At 47.9% G+C, this 24,683-nt stretch overlaps 1 protein-coding gene across 1 annotated transcript; it reads right to left on the bottom strand.

The window, feature by feature from the left end:
- Positions 1-750: 750 nt before the first annotated feature.
- On the bottom strand, positions 751-24,113 carry FFAR4 (free fatty acid receptor 4). The gene is made up of 3 exons (XM_032245503.1): positions 23,144-24,113; positions 13,177-13,305; positions 751-2,926 (listed from the first exon to the last, which is right to left on the bottom strand). Exons 1-3 carry the CDS (start codon positions 23,708-23,710, stop codon positions 2,537-2,539), a joined length of 1,086 nt encoding a protein of 361 aa, XP_032101394.1. The 5' UTR covers positions 23,711-24,113; the 3' UTR covers positions 751-2,536.
- Positions 24,114-24,683: the final 570 nt, after the last annotated feature.

Raw genomic sequence — 24,683 nt, forward strand, 5'->3', positions numbered from 1 at the left:
GCTCTCCTCTCTCCTTTCTTCTGCCTATTAAATTTTCTGCTCCTTAACCCACCCACATATGTCCATGTCCTTAATCCTTTTGGCGCAAGATGACGAACCCTGGGTATCCACCCTAGATGGCGATGCCACTTCAATAAGACAGCCAGACATCACATCCAGAAACAGGTTTAATTGATCAAATCTATTAAATAAAGTGAGCAAACATCTCTGTTCATTTGTCCTTGGGCTTGTGATTGCCATGAATCTGACTTCAGAAGCAAGCTGCTCCAGAAACTGCACAAGCAGTCACAGCTGCTGGTGCCGATCTCCTCAGCACAAAGGCCCTGCGCTGCTGTGCATTCCAGCCGTTGGTGGTGGAGTGTCCCTAGGTTCAATTTTTGGCTCTTGTTTCTCTCTATCTCTCCGAGGGGTATTTTATAAAACCATAGGCCTGTAAACACCATTTATATCTCCAAATAATGTCTCCAGCCCTAAGCTCCACATCTCTCTGCATCCAACTGCCTATTCAATTTGGACAGCTCACTGGGATTTCAAACTTATGAGCTCCACATGAAACTCTTGGCTTCCCCACCCCTAATCTATTCCCAGGCTCCCCCATTTTTATTGCCTGCTTCACCATCCAACCAATGGCAGGTTAAACTATCAGGGTATTACCCTTGAACCCTTTCTTTCCCTCACATTCTATCAATTCCATCCTTTCCATCAATAAATCACCTTTGTTTTACCTTTCCAAAGCATATTTACAAGTCATTTCTCACAGTCCCTCACTGATGCCTCACCTCCAACATCCTATCCCCTTGTTCCACTTCAGCAGCTGCCTAGCTGGTCTCCATTTTCACTCATGCTCCTCAAAGTCTATTCCCTGCACAGCAGCCAGGGTAATATTGGCACACATTCATTAGGCCATGCCAGTATCCAGTTGCAAACTCCCAGGGGCTTGGAGCACAGAATAAACTCCTAGGCCCTATGTGATCTAGCCCTGTACTTTTTCTGACCTCAGCTGACAGGCCCCAGCTGGGTATTAAAGGCAGCGCCAGGTGCAGAGGAGGCGCCATCAAGAGTCTTACACCACCCTCACTTCAAGCATGTCAGCCTCTTCGCACTAACACTTCTTCTTCTGCCAAGCCTGTTCCCCCGATTCACATGGTTGCCCTTTCTTGTCGCTTACCTTTTGATCCAAATGTCACTCCTCAGAAAGGTCTTCTTAGGCCCCTCTCCACCTGATCTAAATTCCCATCACTCCCACAGCCCCCTGTCCCATTTTCTTCACGGTGCTTAGTCACTCTGTGATGCTATACTGTGTATTGCTTTGTAGCCAGGCATGGCGGCTCCTGCTTGTAATCCCAGCTACTCGGGAGGCTGAGGCAGGCAGACTGCTTGAGCCAAGGCATTTGAGGCTGCAGTGAGTCATGATCGTGCCATTGCACTCCAGCCTGGGCATTGGAGCAAGACTCTCATCTCAAATACATCTATATATCTGTATATAGATATAATTTATTGACTTTTATTTAGTTTTTCTGCCCCTGACTTGAAGGTAAGCTCTGAGAGAGGCCCACAGCTGTCTGGTTCACCACTGTATTCCCAGCACAAAGAATACTGTCTGCCACCACTGGTGCTTAAGAGGCATCTCTGCTGGATGGATCAGGAGCGAACCACTCCTGAACTCACTCTCACACATTTCAGAGTCATTCTACTTTCTCTCTGATTTCATGACACTGATTCTCTTAAAAGGGCCCATGGCATTTTTTATAGATGAAAAAAAAGTAAGTCGCCTTTAATTGTTCCCTGAAAATTCTTCAATTGCTCTTGACGTTAATGAATGATCCTAAAGGCTTACGAGTCCAAGGTAGGGGATAGGGTGTCTGTGACCCTTCATAGGAGAAATCTACATCCTGAATCAGTTTTAAGACTCACTTCAGAAGCCACTATGGTGTGGCTTTATATGTAGGAGATGTGATTGCTGAACAGTCATAAACAAATATTTATTAAATTCGATCATATTACAAACACACTTAAAAAGTTCACATTTAAAAGGAACCCATAACAAATCCTTTTTTTTTTTTTAGACAGAGTTTCGCTTTTGTTGCCCTGGTTGGAGTGCAATGGCACAATCTTGGCTCACTGCAACCTCTGCCTCCCAGGTTCAAGCGATTCTCCTGCCTCAGCCTCCCAAGTAGCTGGGATTACAGATGCCCACCACCACGCCCAGCTATTTTTGGTAGAGACATGGTTTCACCATGTTGGTCAGGTTGGTCTCAAACTCCTGACCTCAGGTGATCCACCTGCCTCAGCTTCCCAAAGTGCTGGGATTACAGGTGTGAGCCACTGCACTCAGTTAACAAATCCTTTTATAAAGGAATTTTATTGTGAAACTGGATGATCATCCCTTAATTTGCCAATGCTGTAGATGTTTATTTGCATATGTTCATTTTCTTAAAGCAGGGTACGCTGGTGGAGGGTCCTGGAAATGAATTCTGTTTAAAAGCATGCCACAGCTTGCCAGGTATGAGAAACTCAGCCTATAAAGAAAAACTAGTTAGTTGGATATAACTGACAAGTCATTTCTTTTGACAGATGTGTCTGTTAAAATGGCTCCCTTTTCTGGGAACCAGAAGCAGCAGAAAATTTTCTTCCACTCATTCCTACACAGTGTCATGTTGTAGAGGATGGGGTTTAGGGCCGAGTTAGCAAATGTGAAGGCCACCACCCAGAAGAAGAGGGACGGCCAGATGACCAGGTCCTGCTTGAAGTTCTGGATCAGGATGAGGAGGATGGTGATGATGATGGGGCTCCACATGATGAAGAAGGAGATCATGAGCAGGAAGAGTGTGCGGAACAGCCGGAAGTCCTGCTGGGACACGCGGATCTGGTGGTCCTCCGAATAGGCCAGGCTCACCGTGAGCCTCTTCCTTGATGCCTTTGTGATCTGTGGAAAACCAAAAGCCACAGGTGACTGCGGGATGTTGGGGGCTTTGATTTAGGGGCCCAAGTGTTGGAATCTGTCATCCCCAAGACACCAAGGCTGCATGCCTCTGGGACTTTGCATGCCCGAGATTAGGATGCACTGGAGAACAGGGCCCCTGGCTGGACTCCTTAGAAATAAAGCAAAAAATCACCTACCCTGTAAACAGGGTTATGAGGGGAAGTGAAAAGCCTGAGTCAGGTGGTCTAGAAGAGGGACATCTTCCCTGTTATTTTTTTAAAAGAGGTGAGTCATTCATTGGTGCAAGCACAACGTGCTCAGGGTACAAACTCAGACAATGCTATACTGATGGGGAGCAAATAAAGAACATCAGGTCTCCAGCCTTCTGTTCTCTCTGTTTCCACTCCCAGAGGTGACCAAAGTGAGTACTTTCCCATATGGCCTTCTGGAAATGTACCACTGCCACACACAATATTCCTGGCTGTGGGACTGCACACATCTGCTCTTTTGCTGGGTACACAGATGGGCCTACACCGCGCATCACACTGTGGGCCTTGCTCCTTTTTCACCTAGCAGTATATCATGGTGCTGGGGCCATACTTGCACAGAGAGGGCACCTGACTCTTGTTATCGTCTATAAATGGTGGTTGCAATTTATCCAGCCCCTACTGAGGAGTGTTTTATTTCTTTGGCCTTGTTTAGGGAGGTAGTGGCTGAAGTAGCAGTGTGCATACTCTTCTTCTCTCTCCCTATATTAGTCTGTTCTCATGCTGCTGTAAGGACATACCCAAGACTGGATAATTTATAAAGGAAAGAGGTTTAATTGTCTCACAGTTCTGCAGGGCTGGGGAGGCCTCAGGAAACTTACAATCATGGCAGAAGGAGAAGCAAATGTGTCCTTCTTCACATGGTGGCAGGAAAGAGAAGATGAGAACCAAGCGAAGGGGGAAGACCCTTATAAAACCATCAGATTTCATGAAAACTTAACTATCAGCAGAATAGCCTGGGGGAAACCAGCCCCATGATTCAATTACCTCCCACTGGGTTCCTCCCATGACGTGTGGGGATTATGGGAACTTCAATTCAAGATGAGATTTGGGTGGGGACACAGCCAAACCATATCACTCCCCTACAGGTTGTTGAATGGGAGATGGCATACCGGTGTGGCAGACCAGGCAGACAAGAGCACTGGACCCCACCCTGGGTTCCTTTCCTTTTGCAGGAGCAGGAGAAAATGGATCCTAGTCTTGCCTGCAGGCCTCTGAGTCAGAGGTTAAGGAAGAATGATGGATCGGAGGCTGCTCATTTGCTGGGGCAGCTGCTGTTGGGAGCCAACCTGAAAATGAAGCTGAGTGTGGGAAGGGCCCGCCCATGCCTCGTGGGAGTGGGTGCTGCTTGAATATGATCCCCTCATCAATAGGGCCTGTTGGTATCACCACCAGCCACAGAGAAATCAGAGGCAATGACCAACAGAAGGGGTTAACCACCTCATATGGGCAATCATGCAAGTTCCTTGTCCTTGTGGGACACCAGGCCACTGGCAGAGCAGCCCCATCCTCCTCTGTCCCCCTCCCAGCTCCAGCACCACAAACCCATCCTATGCCTTGGGCAGGGGAAGCTTTGAACTGACTACGAGATTGACATTGTAAAATAGGCAGGCATGGCCAGGTGCGGTGGCTCACTCCTGTAATCCCAGCACTTTGTGGGGCCGAGGCGGGTGGATCACAAGGTCAGGAGATTGAGACCAGTCTGGCTAACACTGTGAAACCCTGTCTGTACTACAAATACAAAAAAAATTTTAAAAAGAAAAAAAAAATAAGCAGGCATAACCAAAAAGTGACTGGAAAGTTCTATAAATCAGACATAGGTATCATTAAAGGTGTCCCTGCCCCAGCAAGAAAGAGGAACTGGCCAGAGCACTGCTGGTGACGTTTGTTGAAAATGACCATTTTATATTTATATCCCTGTTGAGAGGTGGCAACTGGGGGAATGAACCTCCTCATGCATATCCTTGCACACCTAGGTGAGCATATCAGTAGAATAAATTCCTACCAGTGGAACTGCTGGGACCACTAATACTTTGTATTAATGAGCAGAGCTGGCAGTGAAGCAGAGGCATGGCAGGCAATGAAGGCAGCCCTGGTTATGTGGGCTTAGAAGGGGATTCTGTACTCCTCTTTCAGGAGATTATTCAAGTGTCCCCCAAGATTCCTGAATCTCAAGAGGGGGAATAATTAGAAGATAATTAACATAATTCACAATTCAGGCAAGTTTAACTGCAAGATTAGAATGGCTGAAAATATTCTCTTTGGAATCCTTGTAACTAGGCTGGGTGTGGTGGCTCATGCTTGTAATCCCAGCACTTTGGGAGGCAGAAGTGGGCAGATCACCTGAGATCAGGCGTTCGAGACCAGCCTGGCCAATGTGGTGAAATCCTGTCTCTACTAAAAATACAAAAAAAAAAAAAAAAAAAGAGCTGGATATGGTGGTGGGCGCCTGTAATCCCAGCTACTTGGGAGACTAAGGCACTAGAATCACTTGAACCCAGGAAGTGGAGGCTGCAGTGAGCCAAGATTGTGCCACTACACTTCAGCCTGGGTGACAGAGTAAGGCCTGCCTCAAAAAAACACACAAAAGAAAGAATGCTTGTAACTAGCTAATTGAAGGATAGTTATTTGTTTTATGATTCATTGTGGCTGCTTGCTCTGTGTGGGAGTTTGGGTCCACCTGTGGATGGTGGAGACCAGGACAACAGATGCTGAGTGAGCAGCCTCACGGTCACCCAGATGCTAGCTTTACCAAGGCTTCCATGCGGCGGGCACTGTGCCACACATTTACTTGTCAGTCGTCACATTTAATCTTCACATCTGCTCTTTAGATTTGCTCTATCATTATTCCCACTTCCTAGATGAGGAAATTGAATTTCAAAAAATTTAAGTAACTTGTTGAAAGTCACTCCACTGATAATACAGGGTCAGAGGCCCTGTTTCTGAAAATCCAGCTCAGTGGGATTAAAGATGAACCAAATCACAAAAGACTCAAAAGTAGTGGCCACACTATTCAGCCCTCCCCTCCCCTTGATGGTTCTGCAGGGTGAAGATTGCCCAGGAGACACAGGTTGTTGTCTCTGAGTAGGGGTGTCACGCTAGGCCTAAGCACAGGCTGGGGGGCCCACAAGGGCTGATTCTGACAGCAGCCTCATCCCTGTTGCTGCTCACACCATCTGAAGAAGGTCAACGATGTACCCGGGGTCCCTGGTGCAGTGTCGCAAAGATACATTTTGATGAGTGATGTTGATGAAGGCTCACATTTATGGAGCACCTACTATGTGCTAGAACCTTACCTATCACTTAGTTTACCTATTAAAATTCTCCTAATAATTCTGTGACATATATACTGTGATGATCCCCATTTTACAGATGAGGAAGCTGAGGCTCAAAGAGTTTGAGGAACTTGCCCACCAGTACTCAGCTGAGAAGTTGCAGAAGTGGACTGCCAGCTTGGCAGCCTGATTCCAGCCCATTTCCTTTATTATAAACTAGTTCTTTCCCATTCTCTACTATCTCTGCCCATGGCAATCCTTCTGCCCAGCCTTTAATCCAAACTCTAATGCCAGGAACTCTGAGCCCCGCTTGGCATCCTGCAGCGTTTTGTTTCAGGCACTCAGGCGGCACTTGCGACATACGCTGTGTGGTACATTTCCAGGCGTCCTTACCTCTGACAGGATATGGTGTGGCTCTGTGTCCCCACCCAAATCTCATCCCAACTGTAATTCCTGTAATCCCCATGTGTAGAGAGAGAGACCAGGTGGATCATGGGGGCAGTTTTCCCCACGCTGTTCTTGTGATAATGAATGAGTTCTCATGAGATCTGATGGTTTTATAAGACAGTTTTCCCTGCTCCTGCTGACTCTTTTCTCTCTCTTCCACCATGCGAAGAAGGTTCTTGCTTCCCTTTCTGCCATGATTGCAAGTTTCCTGAGGCCTCCCAAGCCATGTGGAACTAAGTCAATTAAAGCTCTTTCCTTTATAAATTACCCAGTATTAGGCAGTTCTTTAAAGCAATGTCAGAACAGACTAATACAGGACTCCACCAGACTACAGGTTCCTTGGGGGATGGGACCTGAAGCAAGGCATGCCTGTGTCTTCTGTGGGCCAGAGCCCCTAGCAGGTGCCTGACAATGGCTGTGGGTGATAGACAAACAAAGTGGGCTGACTCATGGGCCAAGTGCTTAAGTGGATGGATCTTTTTTTAGCACTGACAGATGCTACTATCTCCTTCTTTCCACAGTTGCCACCACTGGTAGGGAGTGAGGAGGAAAATGGGGCTTTATAACCCAGTGTGGCTCCTTTCTTCTTCCTCTTCCCTGCTAGATGTCAAGGACAGTCAACATGGATCCAGGATTGCAAATGTCTCCTGCACTGGGCAGAAAGCTTGATGTGCATTTAGATTAAACTAAATGCTCAATTCGCTTTTAATCCTAATCCTCAGAACAAGCCTCTGGGATAGGTTCTGTGGTTGTCCCAGTTTTGGAATTAAGAGACCCCGAGAAGAGAAGTGACTTGCTCGAGGCCTCAAGGTCAAGTAAGGGAGCGCACCCCACACCAGGTGCCAGCCAGTGCTTTTCTCCACTGACGCCCAGCAGCTCAGCAGAGGTGGACAGCACCCGGGAATGTGGTCCACGGCTATGGGGTACATGAAATGCAAATGCTGGGGGCCCCTTCAGACATTTGGATTATGTGGGGCTGGGTGGGGCCCAGAAATCTGCAAGTTTCCTAAACTCTCCAGCTGATTCTTGCCCACTAAAGTGTGACAGCTGCTCACCTAAGACAACAGGCTCGGTCTGGTGCTCCCCACAGTCCTTTGAAGAGAACCTTTTTGAGACTCACTGCCCCCACATCCACATGAGCTTCTGAAGACGGTGTGGGAGCCTCCACCCCACCTCACTCTCCTCTGCCACCCCATGCCGCCAGACAGCTGCTGCCAACAGGTGGGGATTGGTAGAAGATGTTCCCACTGACAAAGTTGGGCCCCTGAAGGTTGATTCTCCTTTGGGGGCTGCTTGGTCAGTCAACAGCCTCTCATCTAGGATCACTGGACAAAAGATTCCATCTTTCCGGAGATTCCACCTTCCTTTCCACAACCAGCACATAGGCCCCCAAAGCTGAAGAATGCAGGCCAGGTGTGGAAAAAGGGCTTTGTGTTCACTGCCTAACACTTCATGTTCAATGGAAACAGGTTTTGTTTCTCAGCTAAGCTCTGAGACAGGCTGAGCGTTTTCCATCTGCAAGCCATAGACTCACTCATTCGACAAATATTTATAAGTCCCTGCTATGTGCTAAGCACTCTTATAGGTGCTGGACACACAGCAATAAGCAAGGCAGCTCTGCCCACGCTGCTGTTCCATTCTGGTGCGTATGTGGGCAATGGGAGGGGGATCAATAAACATCTACTGTTACAAAAGGGTAGAGGCATCTCGGTTGCTATGGCAACAGTTGCTGGGCGATGACGTCAACCAAGCCCCAAACAGTGGTGACAGCCTGATCCGAAGGCACTTAGGAGTCGCTGGGAGGTTATTCCCTTGGGAAAACTGTTGATTGGAAAAAATAACTGAAGATGTATAGCATGTCTGAGTCACAAGGAAAGAGGAAGCAGGGAAGGCAGAAGGGTGAATAAGGCCACTGCCCCAAGCACATGAAACAGCCCCTGAAGGGTGGGTGACAAGGGAAGAGCCAGGGCAAAGCCTACTCTGAATCCTTGCCCAGGTCAGAACCAGGAAGAAGGGTGGAGACTTTAGAGCAGGGTTTCCCAAAGGGCATTCCATGGAGCAGTAGTGCAGAGAGATGCTCTGTGGAGAAAAAGGGGGTTCTGTAGCCACATTGAGCAGTGCTACCTATTCTATCACTGTGTGGGATGTCCTCAAAGTATATTGGCATAATAGAGGTTCTGAGAAGTCCTGCAGCAAAGAATGCCATCTAGCCTATCCAGCATTTCCTAAACCTTTTCCAACACCTAACATTCCCATGGCAGTCTACAGAACACTCTAGGAGACACACTGCTTTAGAGCAATAGAAGATCAGGGTGATATGAAAAAGAGCCACCTCTCAAGCCTGGAGATGAGACCTGGATTACAGATACCAGTGACAGGTGAGAAGCGGGACTGATAGGGCTGTGGTTATGTGTCCCATGGCTTCAAACTATTTGTGGATTGCCTGCTATTATGGCTAATTAACATTGATGTTCAACTGATTTTACAGAGTTGTGTAAAATCAAGCTTCACAGAAAGAGCTTGGACAGAAAAGCTGACTCAGTATCTCTGAGTTATGTATATCTTCACAGGGGAGGAAATGCAAACTGAGGCCCTGCCCAGATACTCCAACCACCTGGTGTAGCTTGCCTGCTTCCAAGTTATCAGCCTGGCAAACTCACGGTAGCAAGTGAGGACAAATGTCAAAGTCCTCCTGGGAAATGTGCAGCAGTGAATTTTGCTAATAAGGTGGAAAGTAATTTTTTAAGTGACATTTACATTAAAATTGTGATTTTAAAAGCATCATATCTGCTCTTTCATTTTATTGTGTTAATCCAACTGATACATATTTGGCTCCTGCAGAAACTGAGGTTCACATTACTTAAGAGACTTGCCCAAGGTCACACAGTGATAAAGCCTGGATTAGAACTCCTGTCTTAGGACTCTTCATCCAGTGATTTTCCCACTGTCCAAGAAGAGACGACCCTGTAGATCCTTTCAATGTGATCCAAGACTCATGCTCATTCATTCAACAAATATTTATTGAGCACCTACAATGAATGAGCCAGGCTCTGATCTAGGCATAGGAATAGAGAGAACAAAACAAAATCTCTGCTCTCATGAAGCTTGCATTGTAGTGGGCAAGACAGATGACTGTTATAAATTGAATAAAACAGATGCAGTAAATGTTTGAAGAGAAATAAATCAGGAAAGGAACTGGAGATTGATGGGGAGACTTTTTGATGAAGAGCTTTTTGAGTAAAGACCTAAATGAAGCGGGAAGTGGCCCATGCAGAAATCTGGAGAAGAGAGATCCACGAGAAGAAGTGGCCGGTGCAAAGGCCCTGGGGCAGCAGTGCGGGGGCCTGTGTGGAGAACAGCCTCAAGGCCAGTGTGGACACAAGGGAGAGTGAAACCTGAAGGTGAGAAAGCCAGCAGGGCCAGATCACAAAGGGCCTTAAGGTGAGGGTGGTGATAAGATGTATTACATCTTTGACCTGTTACTCAGAGTGCCCTTTCACAGCACCATGAGTCATGACAGCTCTTGCATCCAGGAGCTGTTCTGAGGTCTGTGATGGGGAGAAGTGAAGGCTGGCAGTGGGTTTAGACACAAGGTGTTTCGAGAGTAAACTGCTGTTTAGAGGTGGGTGACTAGGAGGACACCTGCCCCAACTCTTCAGGTCTCAGAATTTTTCCAAGTGGAACCTGGCCTTGAGAAAAAGACGTGGCGGGTGCGGGTGGTGGGGTGGAAAATCATTCCTCCCTCAGCAGGCGGCTAAGAAGCTTGAGGTACGAGCGAAAAGGGGCAGACAGAGCCCTCTTGGCCCCTAAGGGACTCAGGAATGAGACCTCCAGGAAGGTTACCAAATGCTGCCACCCCTTCCAGCCAGCCCAGCTGTAGCGTCAATTCCTTGTTCCTGATGTGCTCCAAATCTGGGCTGTTGTTTATTCTCTTGCAAATCTTAGTGGCACCTTTTCCCAGCATGCTCTGAGACAAGGGTTGGAAGAGCAGTGTTGCCTAACAAATAACGACCATCATAATTTATTCACCGCCTGCTACGGGCAGGCACGACTCTGTCCCATCAATAGCATCTCCTCCATGCCTCACAACTCTACAGTGCTGGGATTATGATTGCCATTTTGCAGTTGAGGAAACTGAGGTCCAGAGATGGTAACTAACCTGGTCAAGGCCACACAGCAAGTAGGTGGCAGATTCAAGACTCAAACCCAGATTATTAAAATAACACTGTCAAGTCTCTGTGTCTGTCTTCATGGTCTTTTGCTCTGTTTGTTTGTTTGTTTTTTGAGACAGAATCTCATTTTGTTGCCCAAGCAGGAGTGCAGTGATGCAGTCTTGGCTCACTGCAGCCTCCACCTCCCAGGTTCAAGCCAGTCTCCTGCCTCAGCCTCCCAAGTAGCTGGGATTACAGGCACCTGCCACCACGCCTGGGTGATTTTTGTATTATTAGTAGAGATGGGCTTTCACCATGCTGGCGGGGCTGGTCTTGAACGCCTGACCTCAGGTGACCCATCCACCTCAGCCTCCCAAAGTGCTGGGATTACAGGCGTGAGTCACCGCGCCTGACCTGCTTTTCTTTCTTATACCCCTTATTCGTCCCTTAGGTTTGTGTAGCATTTAACAGTTTGCAAAGTGTTTGCAGAGTCTCAGTATCATTCCACCTTGTGTCCAGTTTCTCGCTTGCAATATCAGCACCCTTGTCTGTCTCCTCCCTCTTCCCCTTTTATGTCAAAGCTCCTTCTGGATAGAGAATGTGTCCTACTCGCTTTCAGCCCACCTCTTTTCCTTCTAGCACTTTGCACAGAGCAGGCCCTTAACAAATGTCTGAGGAATTAATGCACTGGCACTCTAGGGTCAGACTGCCTGAATTTAAATCCTGATATTGCCACTTACAAGCTATGTTACCTTGGGTAAGTTACTTAACCTCCCTATGCCTGGATTTCTTCATCTGTCATTCTTATCAGAATTAAAGAATTAGTTCCCAGCACATGGTCAACACTGTGTAAATATTTGTTAATAAGTTCTACATTTCTCTTCCTTTTTCTCTTTACTTCTTTCCTTTTAACTTAATGATAATAGCTAACACTTATATAGCACTATCATATGCCTGGTCATGTTGCAAGCACTGTTCTGACCTTAACTCCAGGCCTGAATCTGCCTCCTGCACTTGAACAAGCTCCAGACTGGGTGTCACTTTAGCGGTCACAAGTCATCAGGTGGGCAGGAGTCTAATGAGTGACATGGAGGGCCCATCTCCCACAGGACCGAGGGATTAGCAGACCTGGATGGAAGCTGGCCTGGCTACAGGTTCTGAGTATCTGAGAAGGTTACAGATCCTCAGCTGGAAAGAAAGGGCCCTAAAAGTGGCCAGACGGGGAGCAGGCCCTACAGGGCACCACTTCAATATGCCTGCTTGCCAGCTGACCCACACATAATATGTGGTAAAATCAAGACTTAACAACTGTAAACCTCCATGAGCATTCAAGAGCTTCGCAATAAACCTTCTACAATGGGGATAAACATGGATGTGCCCGTGCTGTTTGCCTGGGCGGGCAACTTACACACAAATTGGCTATCTTAAGAGGTAGAAACAGGCTAACCCGTCTTTTTTATGTCCCTGTACATATTTGTTTTGAAGGTAGAGATCATTTCCTGCTTCAGTGCACATTTGAAATGGACATCCCCTGGGGGTGGGCGGAGTGGCCGCTGGAAGGTAATAGCAGGGACTTCTGGTAATACTCAGTTTCTCGATCTGGGAGCTCTTTCATGAATGCGCTCAGTTTGTGAGCCTACACCTATGGTCACTGTGCTTTTTATATATGTACATGATACTACAATAAAACGTTTTTAAAAGTATACATTCTTCATCACTGCAGTGTTTGTGATGGGGAAACAATGGACACACCCCAAAAGACCATAAAATAAATGAAGTCACATCTGTAGCCACTAAAAATAATGATCTAGAGATATAGGAATGATTCAGAAAGATATGAAGTTAGGTGAAAAAAGGAGTTACAGGGCAGAGAGTATACTCTCATATCTGAAAAGAACATTGAACAGTGTCAGATAACCATTTGACCATTTTAACCTGCAAGTTCATGTAGTTCATCAAATACACACACAGTATACATGATATATACATAAGTTTATAAGAAAAATGTCCTGAAAAAGTACATCTTGAGTTGTTAAGAAGGTAGATTAAGTTTTCAGTTTCTGTGTTATCCATTTAAGTGTCTGTCTTCATTTTAATTAATTTTTCTGTGATGACCTTGCATTGCTTTAGTGATCAGCAAAACAATAATCACAAAGATATAACTTAAAAAAAAAAAAAAAACTCTCCTTCCTCAGTGTTGTAGACCTGGGCAGTGAAGAAAGATTGGGCTGGTGTGAAGTCTTAGGTGTTCTCCGGCTGCAAATTCTAAGATTCTAGCAGAAACAACCCCAAGCCTGAGTGAAGTTCAGTTGCAGCACTTGAAGCAAACATACCTGTAAAATTTTGGAGTAACTGATCACAATGACCAGTCCTGGCACCAAGAAGTTCAAAGTAACAAAAGACACATCCCACGAGATCTCTCCAGGAATGGTGGGCCACATCAGTGTGCAAATCGGAATTTCCTAGTTACAAAAAGGAAAAGAACATCATGTACATGTTGGCTTCTTATTGGCCTCTGGCTCAGTCTTATTGAGGGTTTCCTGACACTTACACAGTTGCATTTCCCAGTTACACAACTAGCATGACAGTGAATCCCAAAATCCCTCCCACTGCCCACCACAATCCCACTTACAAAGCGCTTGCCCCTGGCCCTCAGAATAACTGTGATTATGATTCCCATTCTCCAAGGACAACAACTGAGCCTTAGTAAGTAAGCAGCAGATTCAAGGCTTAAATTCAGATTAGTAAAATAATCCTGTCAAGTCTCTGTGTCTGTCTTACGGCCTTCTGCTTTTTTTTTTTCTTTTTTTTTTGAGACAGAGTCTCAATTTGTTGCCCAGGCTGGAGTGCAGTGTCTGGCAGGAATTCCTAGGTTTTCTCCGACTGCAAACTCTGAGATTTGTGGTAAGAGCTAGAGCCAGTTCCCAGCTGTGGTCTTTCCACTTCCCTCAGCTGGCATGCAAAGGGCTTTTGAGCCTTCTCTGCCAAGTCTGCCATTTTACAAAGGAGAAAACTGACCCCTGAAAGGTTACATAGATCGGAAAGGACATGCTACATAACAAACTTACCAAAACTGGAACGAAGCTTCTGTGGTCACACTGTCTAAGTTGAAGGCCACAGGGTTTGTGCTAAGGCAGTAAGCGTTCATGTTGGGGGTGCTCAGGTGTCTAAAGTGTGTCAAGCTGCATCAACCTGGCCATCTAGAGCCCCAAGGCGAAGATCAGCCTTCACTCTCAGGCAGTTCAAGATGTAAAACCAATGGAACATGGCAGAAGCATGTGAAGGTTTGTGATCTTGCTGCTCTCACTACTTTGTATTGATTCAAATGTTTAACACTAACTGCAAGAAGATATGGGGACCTTACTGAGTAGTTACTAATGGTTTCTGCAACAATTTCTTCCAGTGAATGAATAGGTCAATGAAAACAGACCCTGTGTGTATGTATATACTAACTTCCCACATATAAATTTCCTATGCCCACTTGACTACAGAAACAAAACTGTTTAGAAAACAACTGGCCCTAACTCATACATATAGAACAGATTTTTAAGAGCACATGCTGGGTAAAAAAAACTACATTATTGATTTTGAAGGGCCAAAGGACCATTCATTCATTCACTTGACCAACATTCAATGAAAGCTCTACTAGGCAAAAGCAGAGAATTTTTAACAGTGAATCAACACTGGGCTGGTGTGAACATATGGTGGGGGGAGGTTTATTAAATCTGTCCACATTTTGGTGATTGGAAAGAAACCTGTTTCTTTCTTTTTCTTTTTCTTTTTTTCAGATGGAGTCTTGCTCTGTCACTAGGCTGGAGTGCAGTGGTGCAATCTCAGCTCACTGCAGCCTCCGCCTCCCAGGTTCTAGCGATTCTCCTGCCTCAGCAACCTGAGTAGCTAAGACTACAGACATGCACCACCATTCTCAGCTAATTTTTGTATTTTTAGTAGAGATGGGGTTTCACTATGTTGGCCAAGATGATCTCAATCTCCTGACCTCATGATCCACCCACCTCAGCCTCCCAAAGTGATGGGATTACAGGCATGAGCTACCATGGTGGCCAGAAACCTATTTCTTTCAAAGATCTTCTGATTACTGGCAGTGAGCCTACCACTGCTCTCTAGATAACCCACACTGCTGTCTTTTGTACTCAGACCTCTGCCCGCAATGGACCCCTCATTCCAAGAGAGCAGCGGCAATACATATGAGCAGATATGCTGAAGCACCAATCAGAAGAAACAGATTCCAGCCCTGAATGGGACTTGGTCTCTAATTCCTATTCTTGTGGTGGAAAAATTTTAAGGGACAACAGAAAAACAGAAGATGCCCAGACCATTTTTTAAGACTCCCAACTCTTTCCAAAAGCCTTTTCCAGAGTATCTACCAAAATCTCTCCAGGTTTAGCAAGACTTTTGTAGAAGGTATAATGATAGAGCATGGTGTTCTCTCTACAATAGGAGTGAAAGAAAAAAAGCAGGTCCCTAAACCATGTGTTTCTATGATCCTAGTGTGTTGAAGAGAATGTGTATGTGTGAATGAGTGTATGGCCATCCAACACACACACGCACACACACATACACACATACAATCTCTTACACACACAAGCTCACATGCACACACACAAATATATATATATATATAGAAGGATACAACCCTGAAAGTGAAGTGTCTATTTCTAGGTAGGACTCTCAAGTTTTTTTATTCTTCTGGCTTAGCTGAATTTCCTGATTTTCCTTGATGCACCTATATTACTTTTATAAGAGAAAAAAGTTCACTTATAAATGAAATGATGATCAAACATGAAACACAGACCACCAAGACAGTTCTGCCAACTTTACCAGCTATTTTTCAACAGAGACAATGAAACTGTCCCAGGAAGCTCCCAAATTCCATGACTTTCATAAAGATGCTTTTTCACCTTTTGATTTGTGGCTCTTGCTCAGGCCAGGAAGTGTAATAAGGAAGTAAGATAAGACCTATGCCCAGCACCCCCACACATGAACTGAGAGGCAGTGCTGCTGGCCTGGGGGCCTAAATGATGGATTGAGATGCTCTTTAGAAGGTTTTATAAGGTACTGATGATTAAACGCACTGTCTGGTCTTATTTAAAAATAAAATACAGGCGCCATTGCAGAGATCCAAGTTGGTGTGACAATTTGGTTTCTGTGGGAAAATCCATTTGGCTTAAGTTCATTTGATTCTAGATATTCTCCCGCAGGCTGTGACTTGCAGAGGAGTTGGGCAGCGTGTCAAGTCTGGAAGGTGGGGACATGAATCCTATCATATTCTCTGTACTTTTTCTGCACATGTGAAGTGTCTCCTGATTTTAAAAAGGGAACTTGAAAAACAAAAGTGGCAGGTCTGCCTTGTTACTGACTTACAGAGGCGGAACTGGCAGAGTCAACAGTAGTCTTCTTTAACTCATTTGCTCAACTGCCCGACTCCAGACGTGGTGGCTGACCACAGCGAAGCCACAGTGAGGATGAGCGAGGCGCTGGCCCTGTCCTCCAGGAGCGAGGGAGGGAGAGAAGCACTAGGACACCTCAGGACAGGACAGACAGCTGGAAGTGTCCAGAGAGCTTCAGAGGACCAGGGAGGGAAGATCCACCCAGGAGGGGTTGTTTCTGCTATGCCTAGAAGGACCGCATCCGAGGGCACAGGGAGGCCGGAGCTCAGGTGTCAGGCCAGAAGGGATGAAGGTGGGAGGCCACTCACAGTGAAGGGTTAGTGTGACTTGGATCCCCCAAATGTGTTCTGCCTCATCCCGATCTCCACTTCTCCCTGGCCATCTCACCCATTTCCACCGCTCCTTTTGCAGGTAAAGCTCCAATTGACCCTTTGCAGCTCCATGCTTTCCTGAACCCCAGACTCACCCAACAGCCATGAGGACATCTCAGCAGGAGACCTCACAGGCACATTAAGCTTTGAAGAACTCACCCCAAAAGGTTCCACCTGATTCCTGCCCTGCCCACATCAGGGCACAGGGCCACCATTCTACAAGTTGACAGAAGCCCAAGCACTGGCCTTCTGCCTACCTCCTCCTCCCCACTCAGAAGGAATCTCTAAGCTCCTCCTTAATAGCCACTGACTCACCCATCTATCACTTTTTTTTTTTTTTTGAGACCAAGTCTTGCTCTAATTGCCCAGGCTAGAGTGCAATGGCACAATCTCGGCTTATGCAACCTCCGCCTCCCCGGTTCAAGCGATTCGCCTGCCTCAGCCTCCCCAGTAGCTGGGATTACAAGCATGCACCACCACACCCAGCTAGGTTTTTGTATTTTTAGTAGAGATGGAGTTTCTCCATGTTGGTCAGGCTGGTCTCAAACTCCCGACCTCAGGTGATCCGCCTGCCTAGGCCTCCCAAAGTGCTGGGATTACATGTGTGAGCCACGGCGCCTGGCCCTAACGCATTTTCACTGGCCTGCCCCCTAACCCTCACCAAGACCAGGCCATCACCACTAAGTCCAAACTTCCTACCAGACGACTCTGGCCCTTCTCCCACTCTCCCGTGCCAACCCTTCCAGCACCATCTTTTGCCCCCACTGCCCCTCATGCTCTACACAGCGTGGTGGAGAACCCTTTGCAAGGTTCAGAACAGCAGTCACTGCTCCTTTAGCCTCCACGTGGGCCCTTTCCTCTGCCTACGATGCCCTCCATCCCCTTGCCTGGCTTGCTTCCTCTCATCTTCACACTCAGTGGGGACACCACCAGCTTCCAGTAGCTTCCCGGACTCCCCACACCCAGTAGAGACTCTTCCACAGCTCACCACAGCTTGTGCAATTGTCCCCTTCCCTGGCTGGATTCCCCACTGAAGTGTGTTACTAAGGGCGGGGACCAAGCCTGCCTTTTTCCAGCCAGCATCCCAGCTCCTAGAATTCTGTCTGATATACCTTAGGTGTTCAGGAAAAAATTGCCAAACCAGATTTTCTAAGAAGACTCCCCTTGAGGATGGGGACATCTGTCTACAGGGACGGCTGAAATGCTGACCCTCCCCACACTGGCTGACTTATTTGCAAACACTGCCTTATTCCAGCTGTTTTCCTATCAGTCTCTCTGATGATTCTTCCTGCAGTACCTCTGGAGACCCTTGGTAAATCCTTGCTCCTACCTCACCTCTGCCATCAACATGGAAGACTTCAAGATCATTTTTAACAACTAGAAGTCTGGCTGGACACAGTGGCTCATGTCTGTAATCCCAGCACTTTGGGAGGCCGAGGTGGCAGATCATGAGGTGAGAAGTTCGAGACCAATCTGGCCAACATGGTGAAACCCCCATCTCTACTAAAAATACAAAACTAGCCAGGTGTGGTGGCACATGCCTGTAAACCCAGCCTTCTCAAAAAAACAAAACAAAGCTAGGAGTCCTAGTTGGATATTTCCTCTCTATCAGCTTCCCAGCAAAAAAGAAAAAACAAATCAGCACAAGAGATGCTTCCTTTCGGCTGGGCGCGGTGGCTCACGCCTGTAATCCCAGTACTTTGGGAGGCCGAGGCGGGTGGATCACGAGGTCAAGAGATCGAGACCATCCTGGTCAACATGGTGAAACCCTGTCTCTACTAAAAATACAAAAAATCAGCTGGGCATGGTGGCGGGTGCCTGTAGTCCCAGCTACTCAGGAGGCTGAGGCAGGAGAATTGCCTGAACCCAGGAGGTGGAGGTTGCGGTGAGCCGAGATCGCGCCATTGCACTCCAGCCTGGGTAACAAGAGTGAAACTCTGTCTCAAAAAAAAAAAGAGATGCTTCCTTTCTTATAATTTCAAAAGTATTCTCTAATTGAAACAAAGGCAAGCACACTGTGTTTCCTCAGACAATCCACACCCAGCAGAGACATGAGAACGTTCACATTACTAGCCTGTATTAAATTAGGGTGGGGTGGGGCAGTTGGATCAAGTGCCCCAAGGAGGTATACACCCAAGGGTGACAGCAGCCAGAGGGACCCAGCAGAGTGGGGCGGAATTCTGGCTCCATCTTTCCCCATTCTGTGACTTTAGGCACTTCCTCCTTTAGAAAACAAACCAAAGAATATCTAGTTGTGGGGTGACTGTGTGGGTCCAATTAGGCCAGAATCTAGGACCATCTGTGTGCTCTTCCTTGAAGAGAAGGAGGTGGATTTGGGTGATTTGTGGCAGGGGTGAGAGGGGAAGGGTGCCTAGTAAATGCTTGCAGAATGAATGGGCAGCACATTCTGACCAGGGTAGACAGTCTTCTCCACCTGCCGATGTGGGTCACCGCCCGGTCAGGGCCACAGCACACACAGGCTGGAATCCTGCTGAAGCAGGGTGAGCTGACCTGGCTGGGATGTCAACGTTGCCAGGATGTGCCCACCCTCTGAAAACGGCAGTCTGTTATTTTGCAGCAATCAGAAGAATTATACTGTTTGAAGAATGTTTAGAATGTTTATACTCAAAGATAAGGAAACTAATAATAGCTAGCAATTCTTAACGCGCTTAACAGTGTACATGCCAGGTGTTGGCCCATTTACTGAACATGAGTCCCCATGGCAATCCTGTCAGGTTGGCTGATACTGTAATCATGCCCATTTTGCAGAAGAGGAAAGGGAGGTATTGAGAGGCGAGACAGCTTGCATTCTGTCACGAAGCTCCCGAATGGCAGAGATGGGATCTAAACAGAACGGTTGACACCAAAGCCCACTCCAAATACCAAGTTGCTTCCCATTTCTAGGATGTTTATCACTTCATCTTCCCTTCAGTTTTAGAGTCTGATTACCATGGACTGCTGGGCACCCACTGCCCACATGGACAAGAGATTTAGTGTCTGTTTCAGGAGGGCTCTCGGGTCGGCAGAAGCTCTAAGGGGCAGTTTCCCTGGCCAGCGCTCCTTGGGGAGAGGGAGCTGGTGTGTGCTTAAGGCTTGGTAGATTCTCTCAGCCTGTGGTTTGGGTTAGGAAAATATCCTCCCCCAAAACCTCCATATTTAGTCTCCAAGTGGAATGGACCAGGCAGAAACTACAAGCAGAAAGCTGGGACTATGGGGATTGAGAAAACAAGCCTTTGCTAATTTTAAATGTGAGACTCAGTCAGTCTAGACCAGATCTTCCTGTTGCTTTTTTCTTTTAATGACTACACTCCCCCATTTTTTTTCTGTCTCTTCTTCTTTACAACTTCTTTCTTCAACTGCTGAACCTATAAAATGGGATGTTTCCTATATGCTCAGGCAACAACCCTTAAAAAATTGGGGTTTTTCTGTTTGTTGGGTTCCTGTACAGGTAGGTGTGAAAGTCTCTGTGTGTGTGTGAGCTCACATGCACGTGTGTGTGTGTGCGTGTGTGACACGATGGAGGTGGCAGACAGGTAAAAAAGAAGACAAAGAAGATGGAGAGCCAGAAAGGACTGTCCCATTTATTTATTTAGAGATGGAGTCTTGCTCTGCTGGCCAGGCTGGAGTGCAGTGGTGCCATCTTGGCTCACTGCAACCTCCTTCTCCCAGGTTCAAACGATTCTCCTGCCTCAGCCTCCCAAGTAGCAGAGACTACAGGTGCACGCCACCACACCCAGCTAATTTTTGTATTTATAGTAGAGACAGGGTTTCACCATGTTGGCCAGGATGGTCTCAAACTCCTGACCTCAAGTGATCCACACGCCTTGTCCTCCCAAAGTGCTGGGATTACAGGTGTGAACCACCATGCCCAGGCTTTTTTTTTTTTTTTTTCATTTCAAGCTTCCCCACTCACCTTTACTAATTTCAGTGAGTAGGCCTCCTGTGGATAACTAACTTACCTGGCCCCCAGTGCACATGGCAGGCTCATTCTCTCCCAGTGCCTTTGCCCAAATCTCTCTCCAAAGGCTCTTGAAACCAAGGAAGTGTTTCATTATTAAAACGAGGAGGGCCGGGCGCGGTGGCTCAAGCCTGTAATCCCAGCACTTTGGGAGGCCGAGGCGGGTGGATCACAAGGTCAAGAGATCGAGACCATCCTGGTCAACACGGTGAAACCCCGTCTCTACTAAAAATACAAAAAATTAGCTGGGCATGGTGGTGCGTGCCTGTAATCCCAGCTACTCAGGATGCTGGGGCAGGAGAATTGCCTGAACCCGGGAGGCGGAGGTTGCGGTGAGCCAAGATCACGCCATTGCACTCCAGCCTGGGTTACAAGGGCGAAACTCCGTCTCAAAAAAAAAAAAAAACGAGGAGGGTCTGTGTACCCAGCCAACACAATTGTGGCCATCTGGAAGCACCGCAGATGGCTCTCCCCACACCCAGATTCCCTAACAGGCATGCAGTACCAAGCGGCCAAGACATGGAAGGCCTCACCTATGCCAAGGCCTTCTCACCCAAACAATCACTTGTGTCCCTATCAGCACACAGTTTCAGTCTGGGCTTTGGCTGGGAAGTGACAAGAGTCTTATTTTTTAATCTCATTTGCCAATTAATTAGGATTATACCGGAAACCACTGAACAAAGGGAGAAGCACAAAATACACATCTGAAAACTTAAGATACCTTCAAGATACACTCTACCTGGTCTTTAATTCCCAGAACATCATTTTCTCCCGTAACAAAGAAAGGTGAAATCCCTCAAGTTCTCTGAGAAATATAGAAATATTATAATTCATCAAGAGAATAACTTTTAAAAAATCAAAGAAACTGATGGCAGAAACTCAGCCCCCAACTGACCATGCTTTTAGAAGCATCTGTGTGGCCCACCTTGACTCTGAGGTGTGTGGGGGCTGAGAACAAGCCTGTCCACTAGGCCAGATCCTTGTTCTACCTATAAATGGTACACACCAGCTCGGCCAATCCTGGCTTCTCTGGGTCACACTTGAGTGGACATGGCCACAAGCTTACATGTTATTTGATCAAGTGCCACAAGCCTGACTATTAGTAATGACTAATTGCTACTAATTACTAATTAGAATGACTAATTGACAGGCTCCTGGCTGTTAGCCACTCAAGACCATAAACAAACAAACACCCCGCCATGTATTTCACACAAGCATTAGAAACAAGTGTTTAAGTTTGATTTATGTTTAAAAAAAAAAACTCACACAGTATGCAGGATGCAGACTCCATCCATCCTACTCCCCAGTAAAAGGGCTGTGTGAGAGACTGGTCTGCGGAAATTCCCAGAGAAGCTCCACCTCTCTGTCCCAGGTTCTGGAGGGTCACATACCAAGGGGGTGTCCCCGGTGGGCTGTGTGCATCTCCATAACCAAGCCTTCCCCTGGTGACATGTCATTTCTCCCTCTCTCCTCTCTGACCACTAAGAAGGTCTGTTTGGGACTGTGATTTCTGTTTGTGCCAGGGTTACTCAGGGTGCCCCATACTCACTCCTAGGTGGGGAGGGAGCTGAAGGGTCGGGGGTAAAGGGGCGGAAAACCAGGGACCCCGGTAGGGAAGGGAAGGCCAAGAACCCAGCCATGGGCAGGTGGGAAGACGGCCAGACGGCAGCCACTGTCCCATCGTGAGTCTGTGTCTAGGTTTGCTCTCCCAGGTGGATCTCGGCGCACGAACCCTGCAACCACGGGGCAAAGAGGCAAGAGAAAACGACCCGAGTTCGGGATTCCGGACCGTGGGACTCGAGGGGAACCAATGTCCTGCACTAACCGCAGAACCTTATTCAGATCATGGTCACTCCCACCCCTATGACCTAATAATGACAACGGTGAACCTGCTACGCAAAATAGAGCTTGTCGGCCCAGCCTCTGTAATCCGCACATTTCAGGCGCCCAGGACACCTGGGAGGTCTAGTGTAATCCTTCCGTTTTGCAGCTGAAAAACTGAAGACCCTGGAAGGAAACTGCGTCACAAGTCCCCTAGAGGCAGCATTCCGTCTGGGGTCCCTGGGTCTCACGCGCCTGCCCGCGCGCTTGCAAAGCAGGACCATAACCCAACCCGCACAGAAACTTGTGGACAGGAGCTCAACTCCTCCTTGAATTATGGGTAAAATACTCTGGGCAAGTATATGCTTCTGTGTGCCTCTGCTTCTCTGTGAAATGGATGTGATAATAACGGCGAGGCATCATAATTCAATACAATGTGATCAGCCACCCTGAATCCCCAAAGTTCCATCTGGCTCCTAAACTACTGGTTAACCTTGCAATAGTCACTGCATTTTGCAAGAGTTTGGGGGAGTCCACTTAGAGCATTTAAGAGGGCGTGTGCACAGCGTTGTAGTGAGGGTTTAGGAGATTAAACTTCACAGCTCTGGGCACAAGGTTTGGCACAACCGTTAAGTACAACAAATGGCCTATTGTTGTTGATCATCCTCATCCCAGCTTCTGTCGGGCCCCAGTTCCCAGCCCGCGCAGTACACCTGCCCGGCGCTCACAGCGGGGCGCTCACCTGGTCCGCGCCGGGAAGCCGCTGCGGGAGGACTCGGAAGAAGACGCAGAGGGGCAGAGCGGCGAGCGCCGAGTAGCCCCAGATGAACGCCAGCAGCACTGACCGCGCCAGCCGCCCAGGACCCCGCACGCCGCGCTGCAGGCGCACGATGCACACCATGCGCTCCAGGCTGACCGCGGCCAGCGTGAGGATGGTGACGCTGCCGCTCAAGGTCATCACGTAGAAGAGCAGGTGGCAGGCGACGGGGCCCAGCAGCCAGGCCTCGGTCCAGCGCACGGCCAGCACCAGCGGGATCGCGCTGATGAAGAGCAGGTCCGCGCAGAAGAGGTTGAGCATCAGGCAGGCGGTCGCGCCGCGGCGTCGCCGGCGCGCCACTAGCACCAGGGCACATACGTTGCCCAGCAGCGACACTGCAAAGATGAGCGCCAGCACGGTTGTCTCCACCGCGGTCAGCACCAGCTGGTGGTCTCCCTTGACGTCGGAGAAGAAGGGGAAGCGGGTGCGGTTGGCTCTCTCCAGGCTTCGCAGGGGCGCGTAGCCCGCAGCCCGCGCGCATTCAGAGTACATTCCCGGGTCCCGGCGGCCAGCAGCGGTCTGAGAGAGTGCTCATCTGGGAGGCGACTGAGTGCCAAGGCGGGGAAAGAGGGAGGGAGGCGGTTGCGACATCTACCCTCCGGCCCCCTCCGGTCTGAGGAGCGCCGGCGCTGGGTACAGGGAGCTGCGCCCGGGGCGCGCGGGAACGAGGAAGTGCCGGGAAAGGCCGGCAGCAAACACCACAGCTGGGCGGGGAGGTGGCGGCCAAGGCGGAAGCCTCACGCCCTCTGGCCGTTTGAAAGCACACCCAGAAGCCTGAAAACCCACCTAGCGAATTCCTCGAGCCCCCGCAGGGCCTCCCCTACCTCCTTCATCCTTCAGGGGCACGGGATGTACCAACCCTTTTGTGAACGGATTTAGCTAAAATAGATTTAAAAGTGTCAGAGCTGGCCTTTGGAGATTACTTTGGCCTGTGTCGTTCAGACTAAACTAAAGAAACTCCAAGGGTCTGGAGGTAGATCCTAAAGCAACTTTTAATGAGCCCGTATTTTTTGTGGGGCACAGAGGGAGTGGAGATCTTTTATCACTACTTAATAACAGGTCTTCAGGTGGCTTGTTTACCCCCCCACCCCAGATTTTTCATCTATAAAATGGGAATACTAATACCCCGTTAGGTTATTGTGAGGCTCATGTAGAGTTTGCACACTTGGCACACAGCAATGTTACGCATTACATGTTATCAAGTGTTAGTTATTGTAACTAAAATGCAAATTAATTTTGCATTCTGAACAATGATATATAATGCTTTCTTGTAAAAAGGGCGAGTCCTTCCAAAGTTTTTAATAAACTTGCCATCCCAGGAAGACAGATATTTCAAGGCTGGCAGATACACACACAAGCTCTGAATGTGCCCCAGGTGCCACCGTCGAGGACCACTGGGCAGTCCAGTCCTGTTAGAGATAAGGAAACTGAGGCCCAGCAAGAGTGACATATCTAAGCTGTCCTC

Source organism: Sapajus apella, unplaced genomic scaffold (genome assembly GCF_009761245.1).
Source record: "Sapajus apella isolate SASKATOON/1434 unplaced genomic scaffold, GSC_monkey_1.0 scaffold58, whole genome shotgun sequence".
Taxonomy (NCBI): domain Eukaryota; kingdom Metazoa; phylum Chordata; class Mammalia; order Primates; family Cebidae; genus Sapajus; species Sapajus apella.

Bases quoted from the DNA above. Each gene is read 5' to 3' on its own strand.
- FFAR4 (XM_032245503.1), bottom strand. From the start codon at position 23,710: ATGTACTCTGAATGCGCGCGGGCTGCGGGCTACGCGCCCCTGCGAAGC. The intron at 13,306-23,143 runs GTGAGCGCCCCG...TTTTGTAACTAG, and splicing joins GGCTTCCCGGCGCGGACCAG to GAAATTCCGATTTGCACACT. The intron at 2,927-13,176 runs GTATGTTTGCTT...GGTTTTCCACAG, and splicing joins GTTACTCCAAAATTTTACAG to ATCACAAAGGCATCAAGGAA.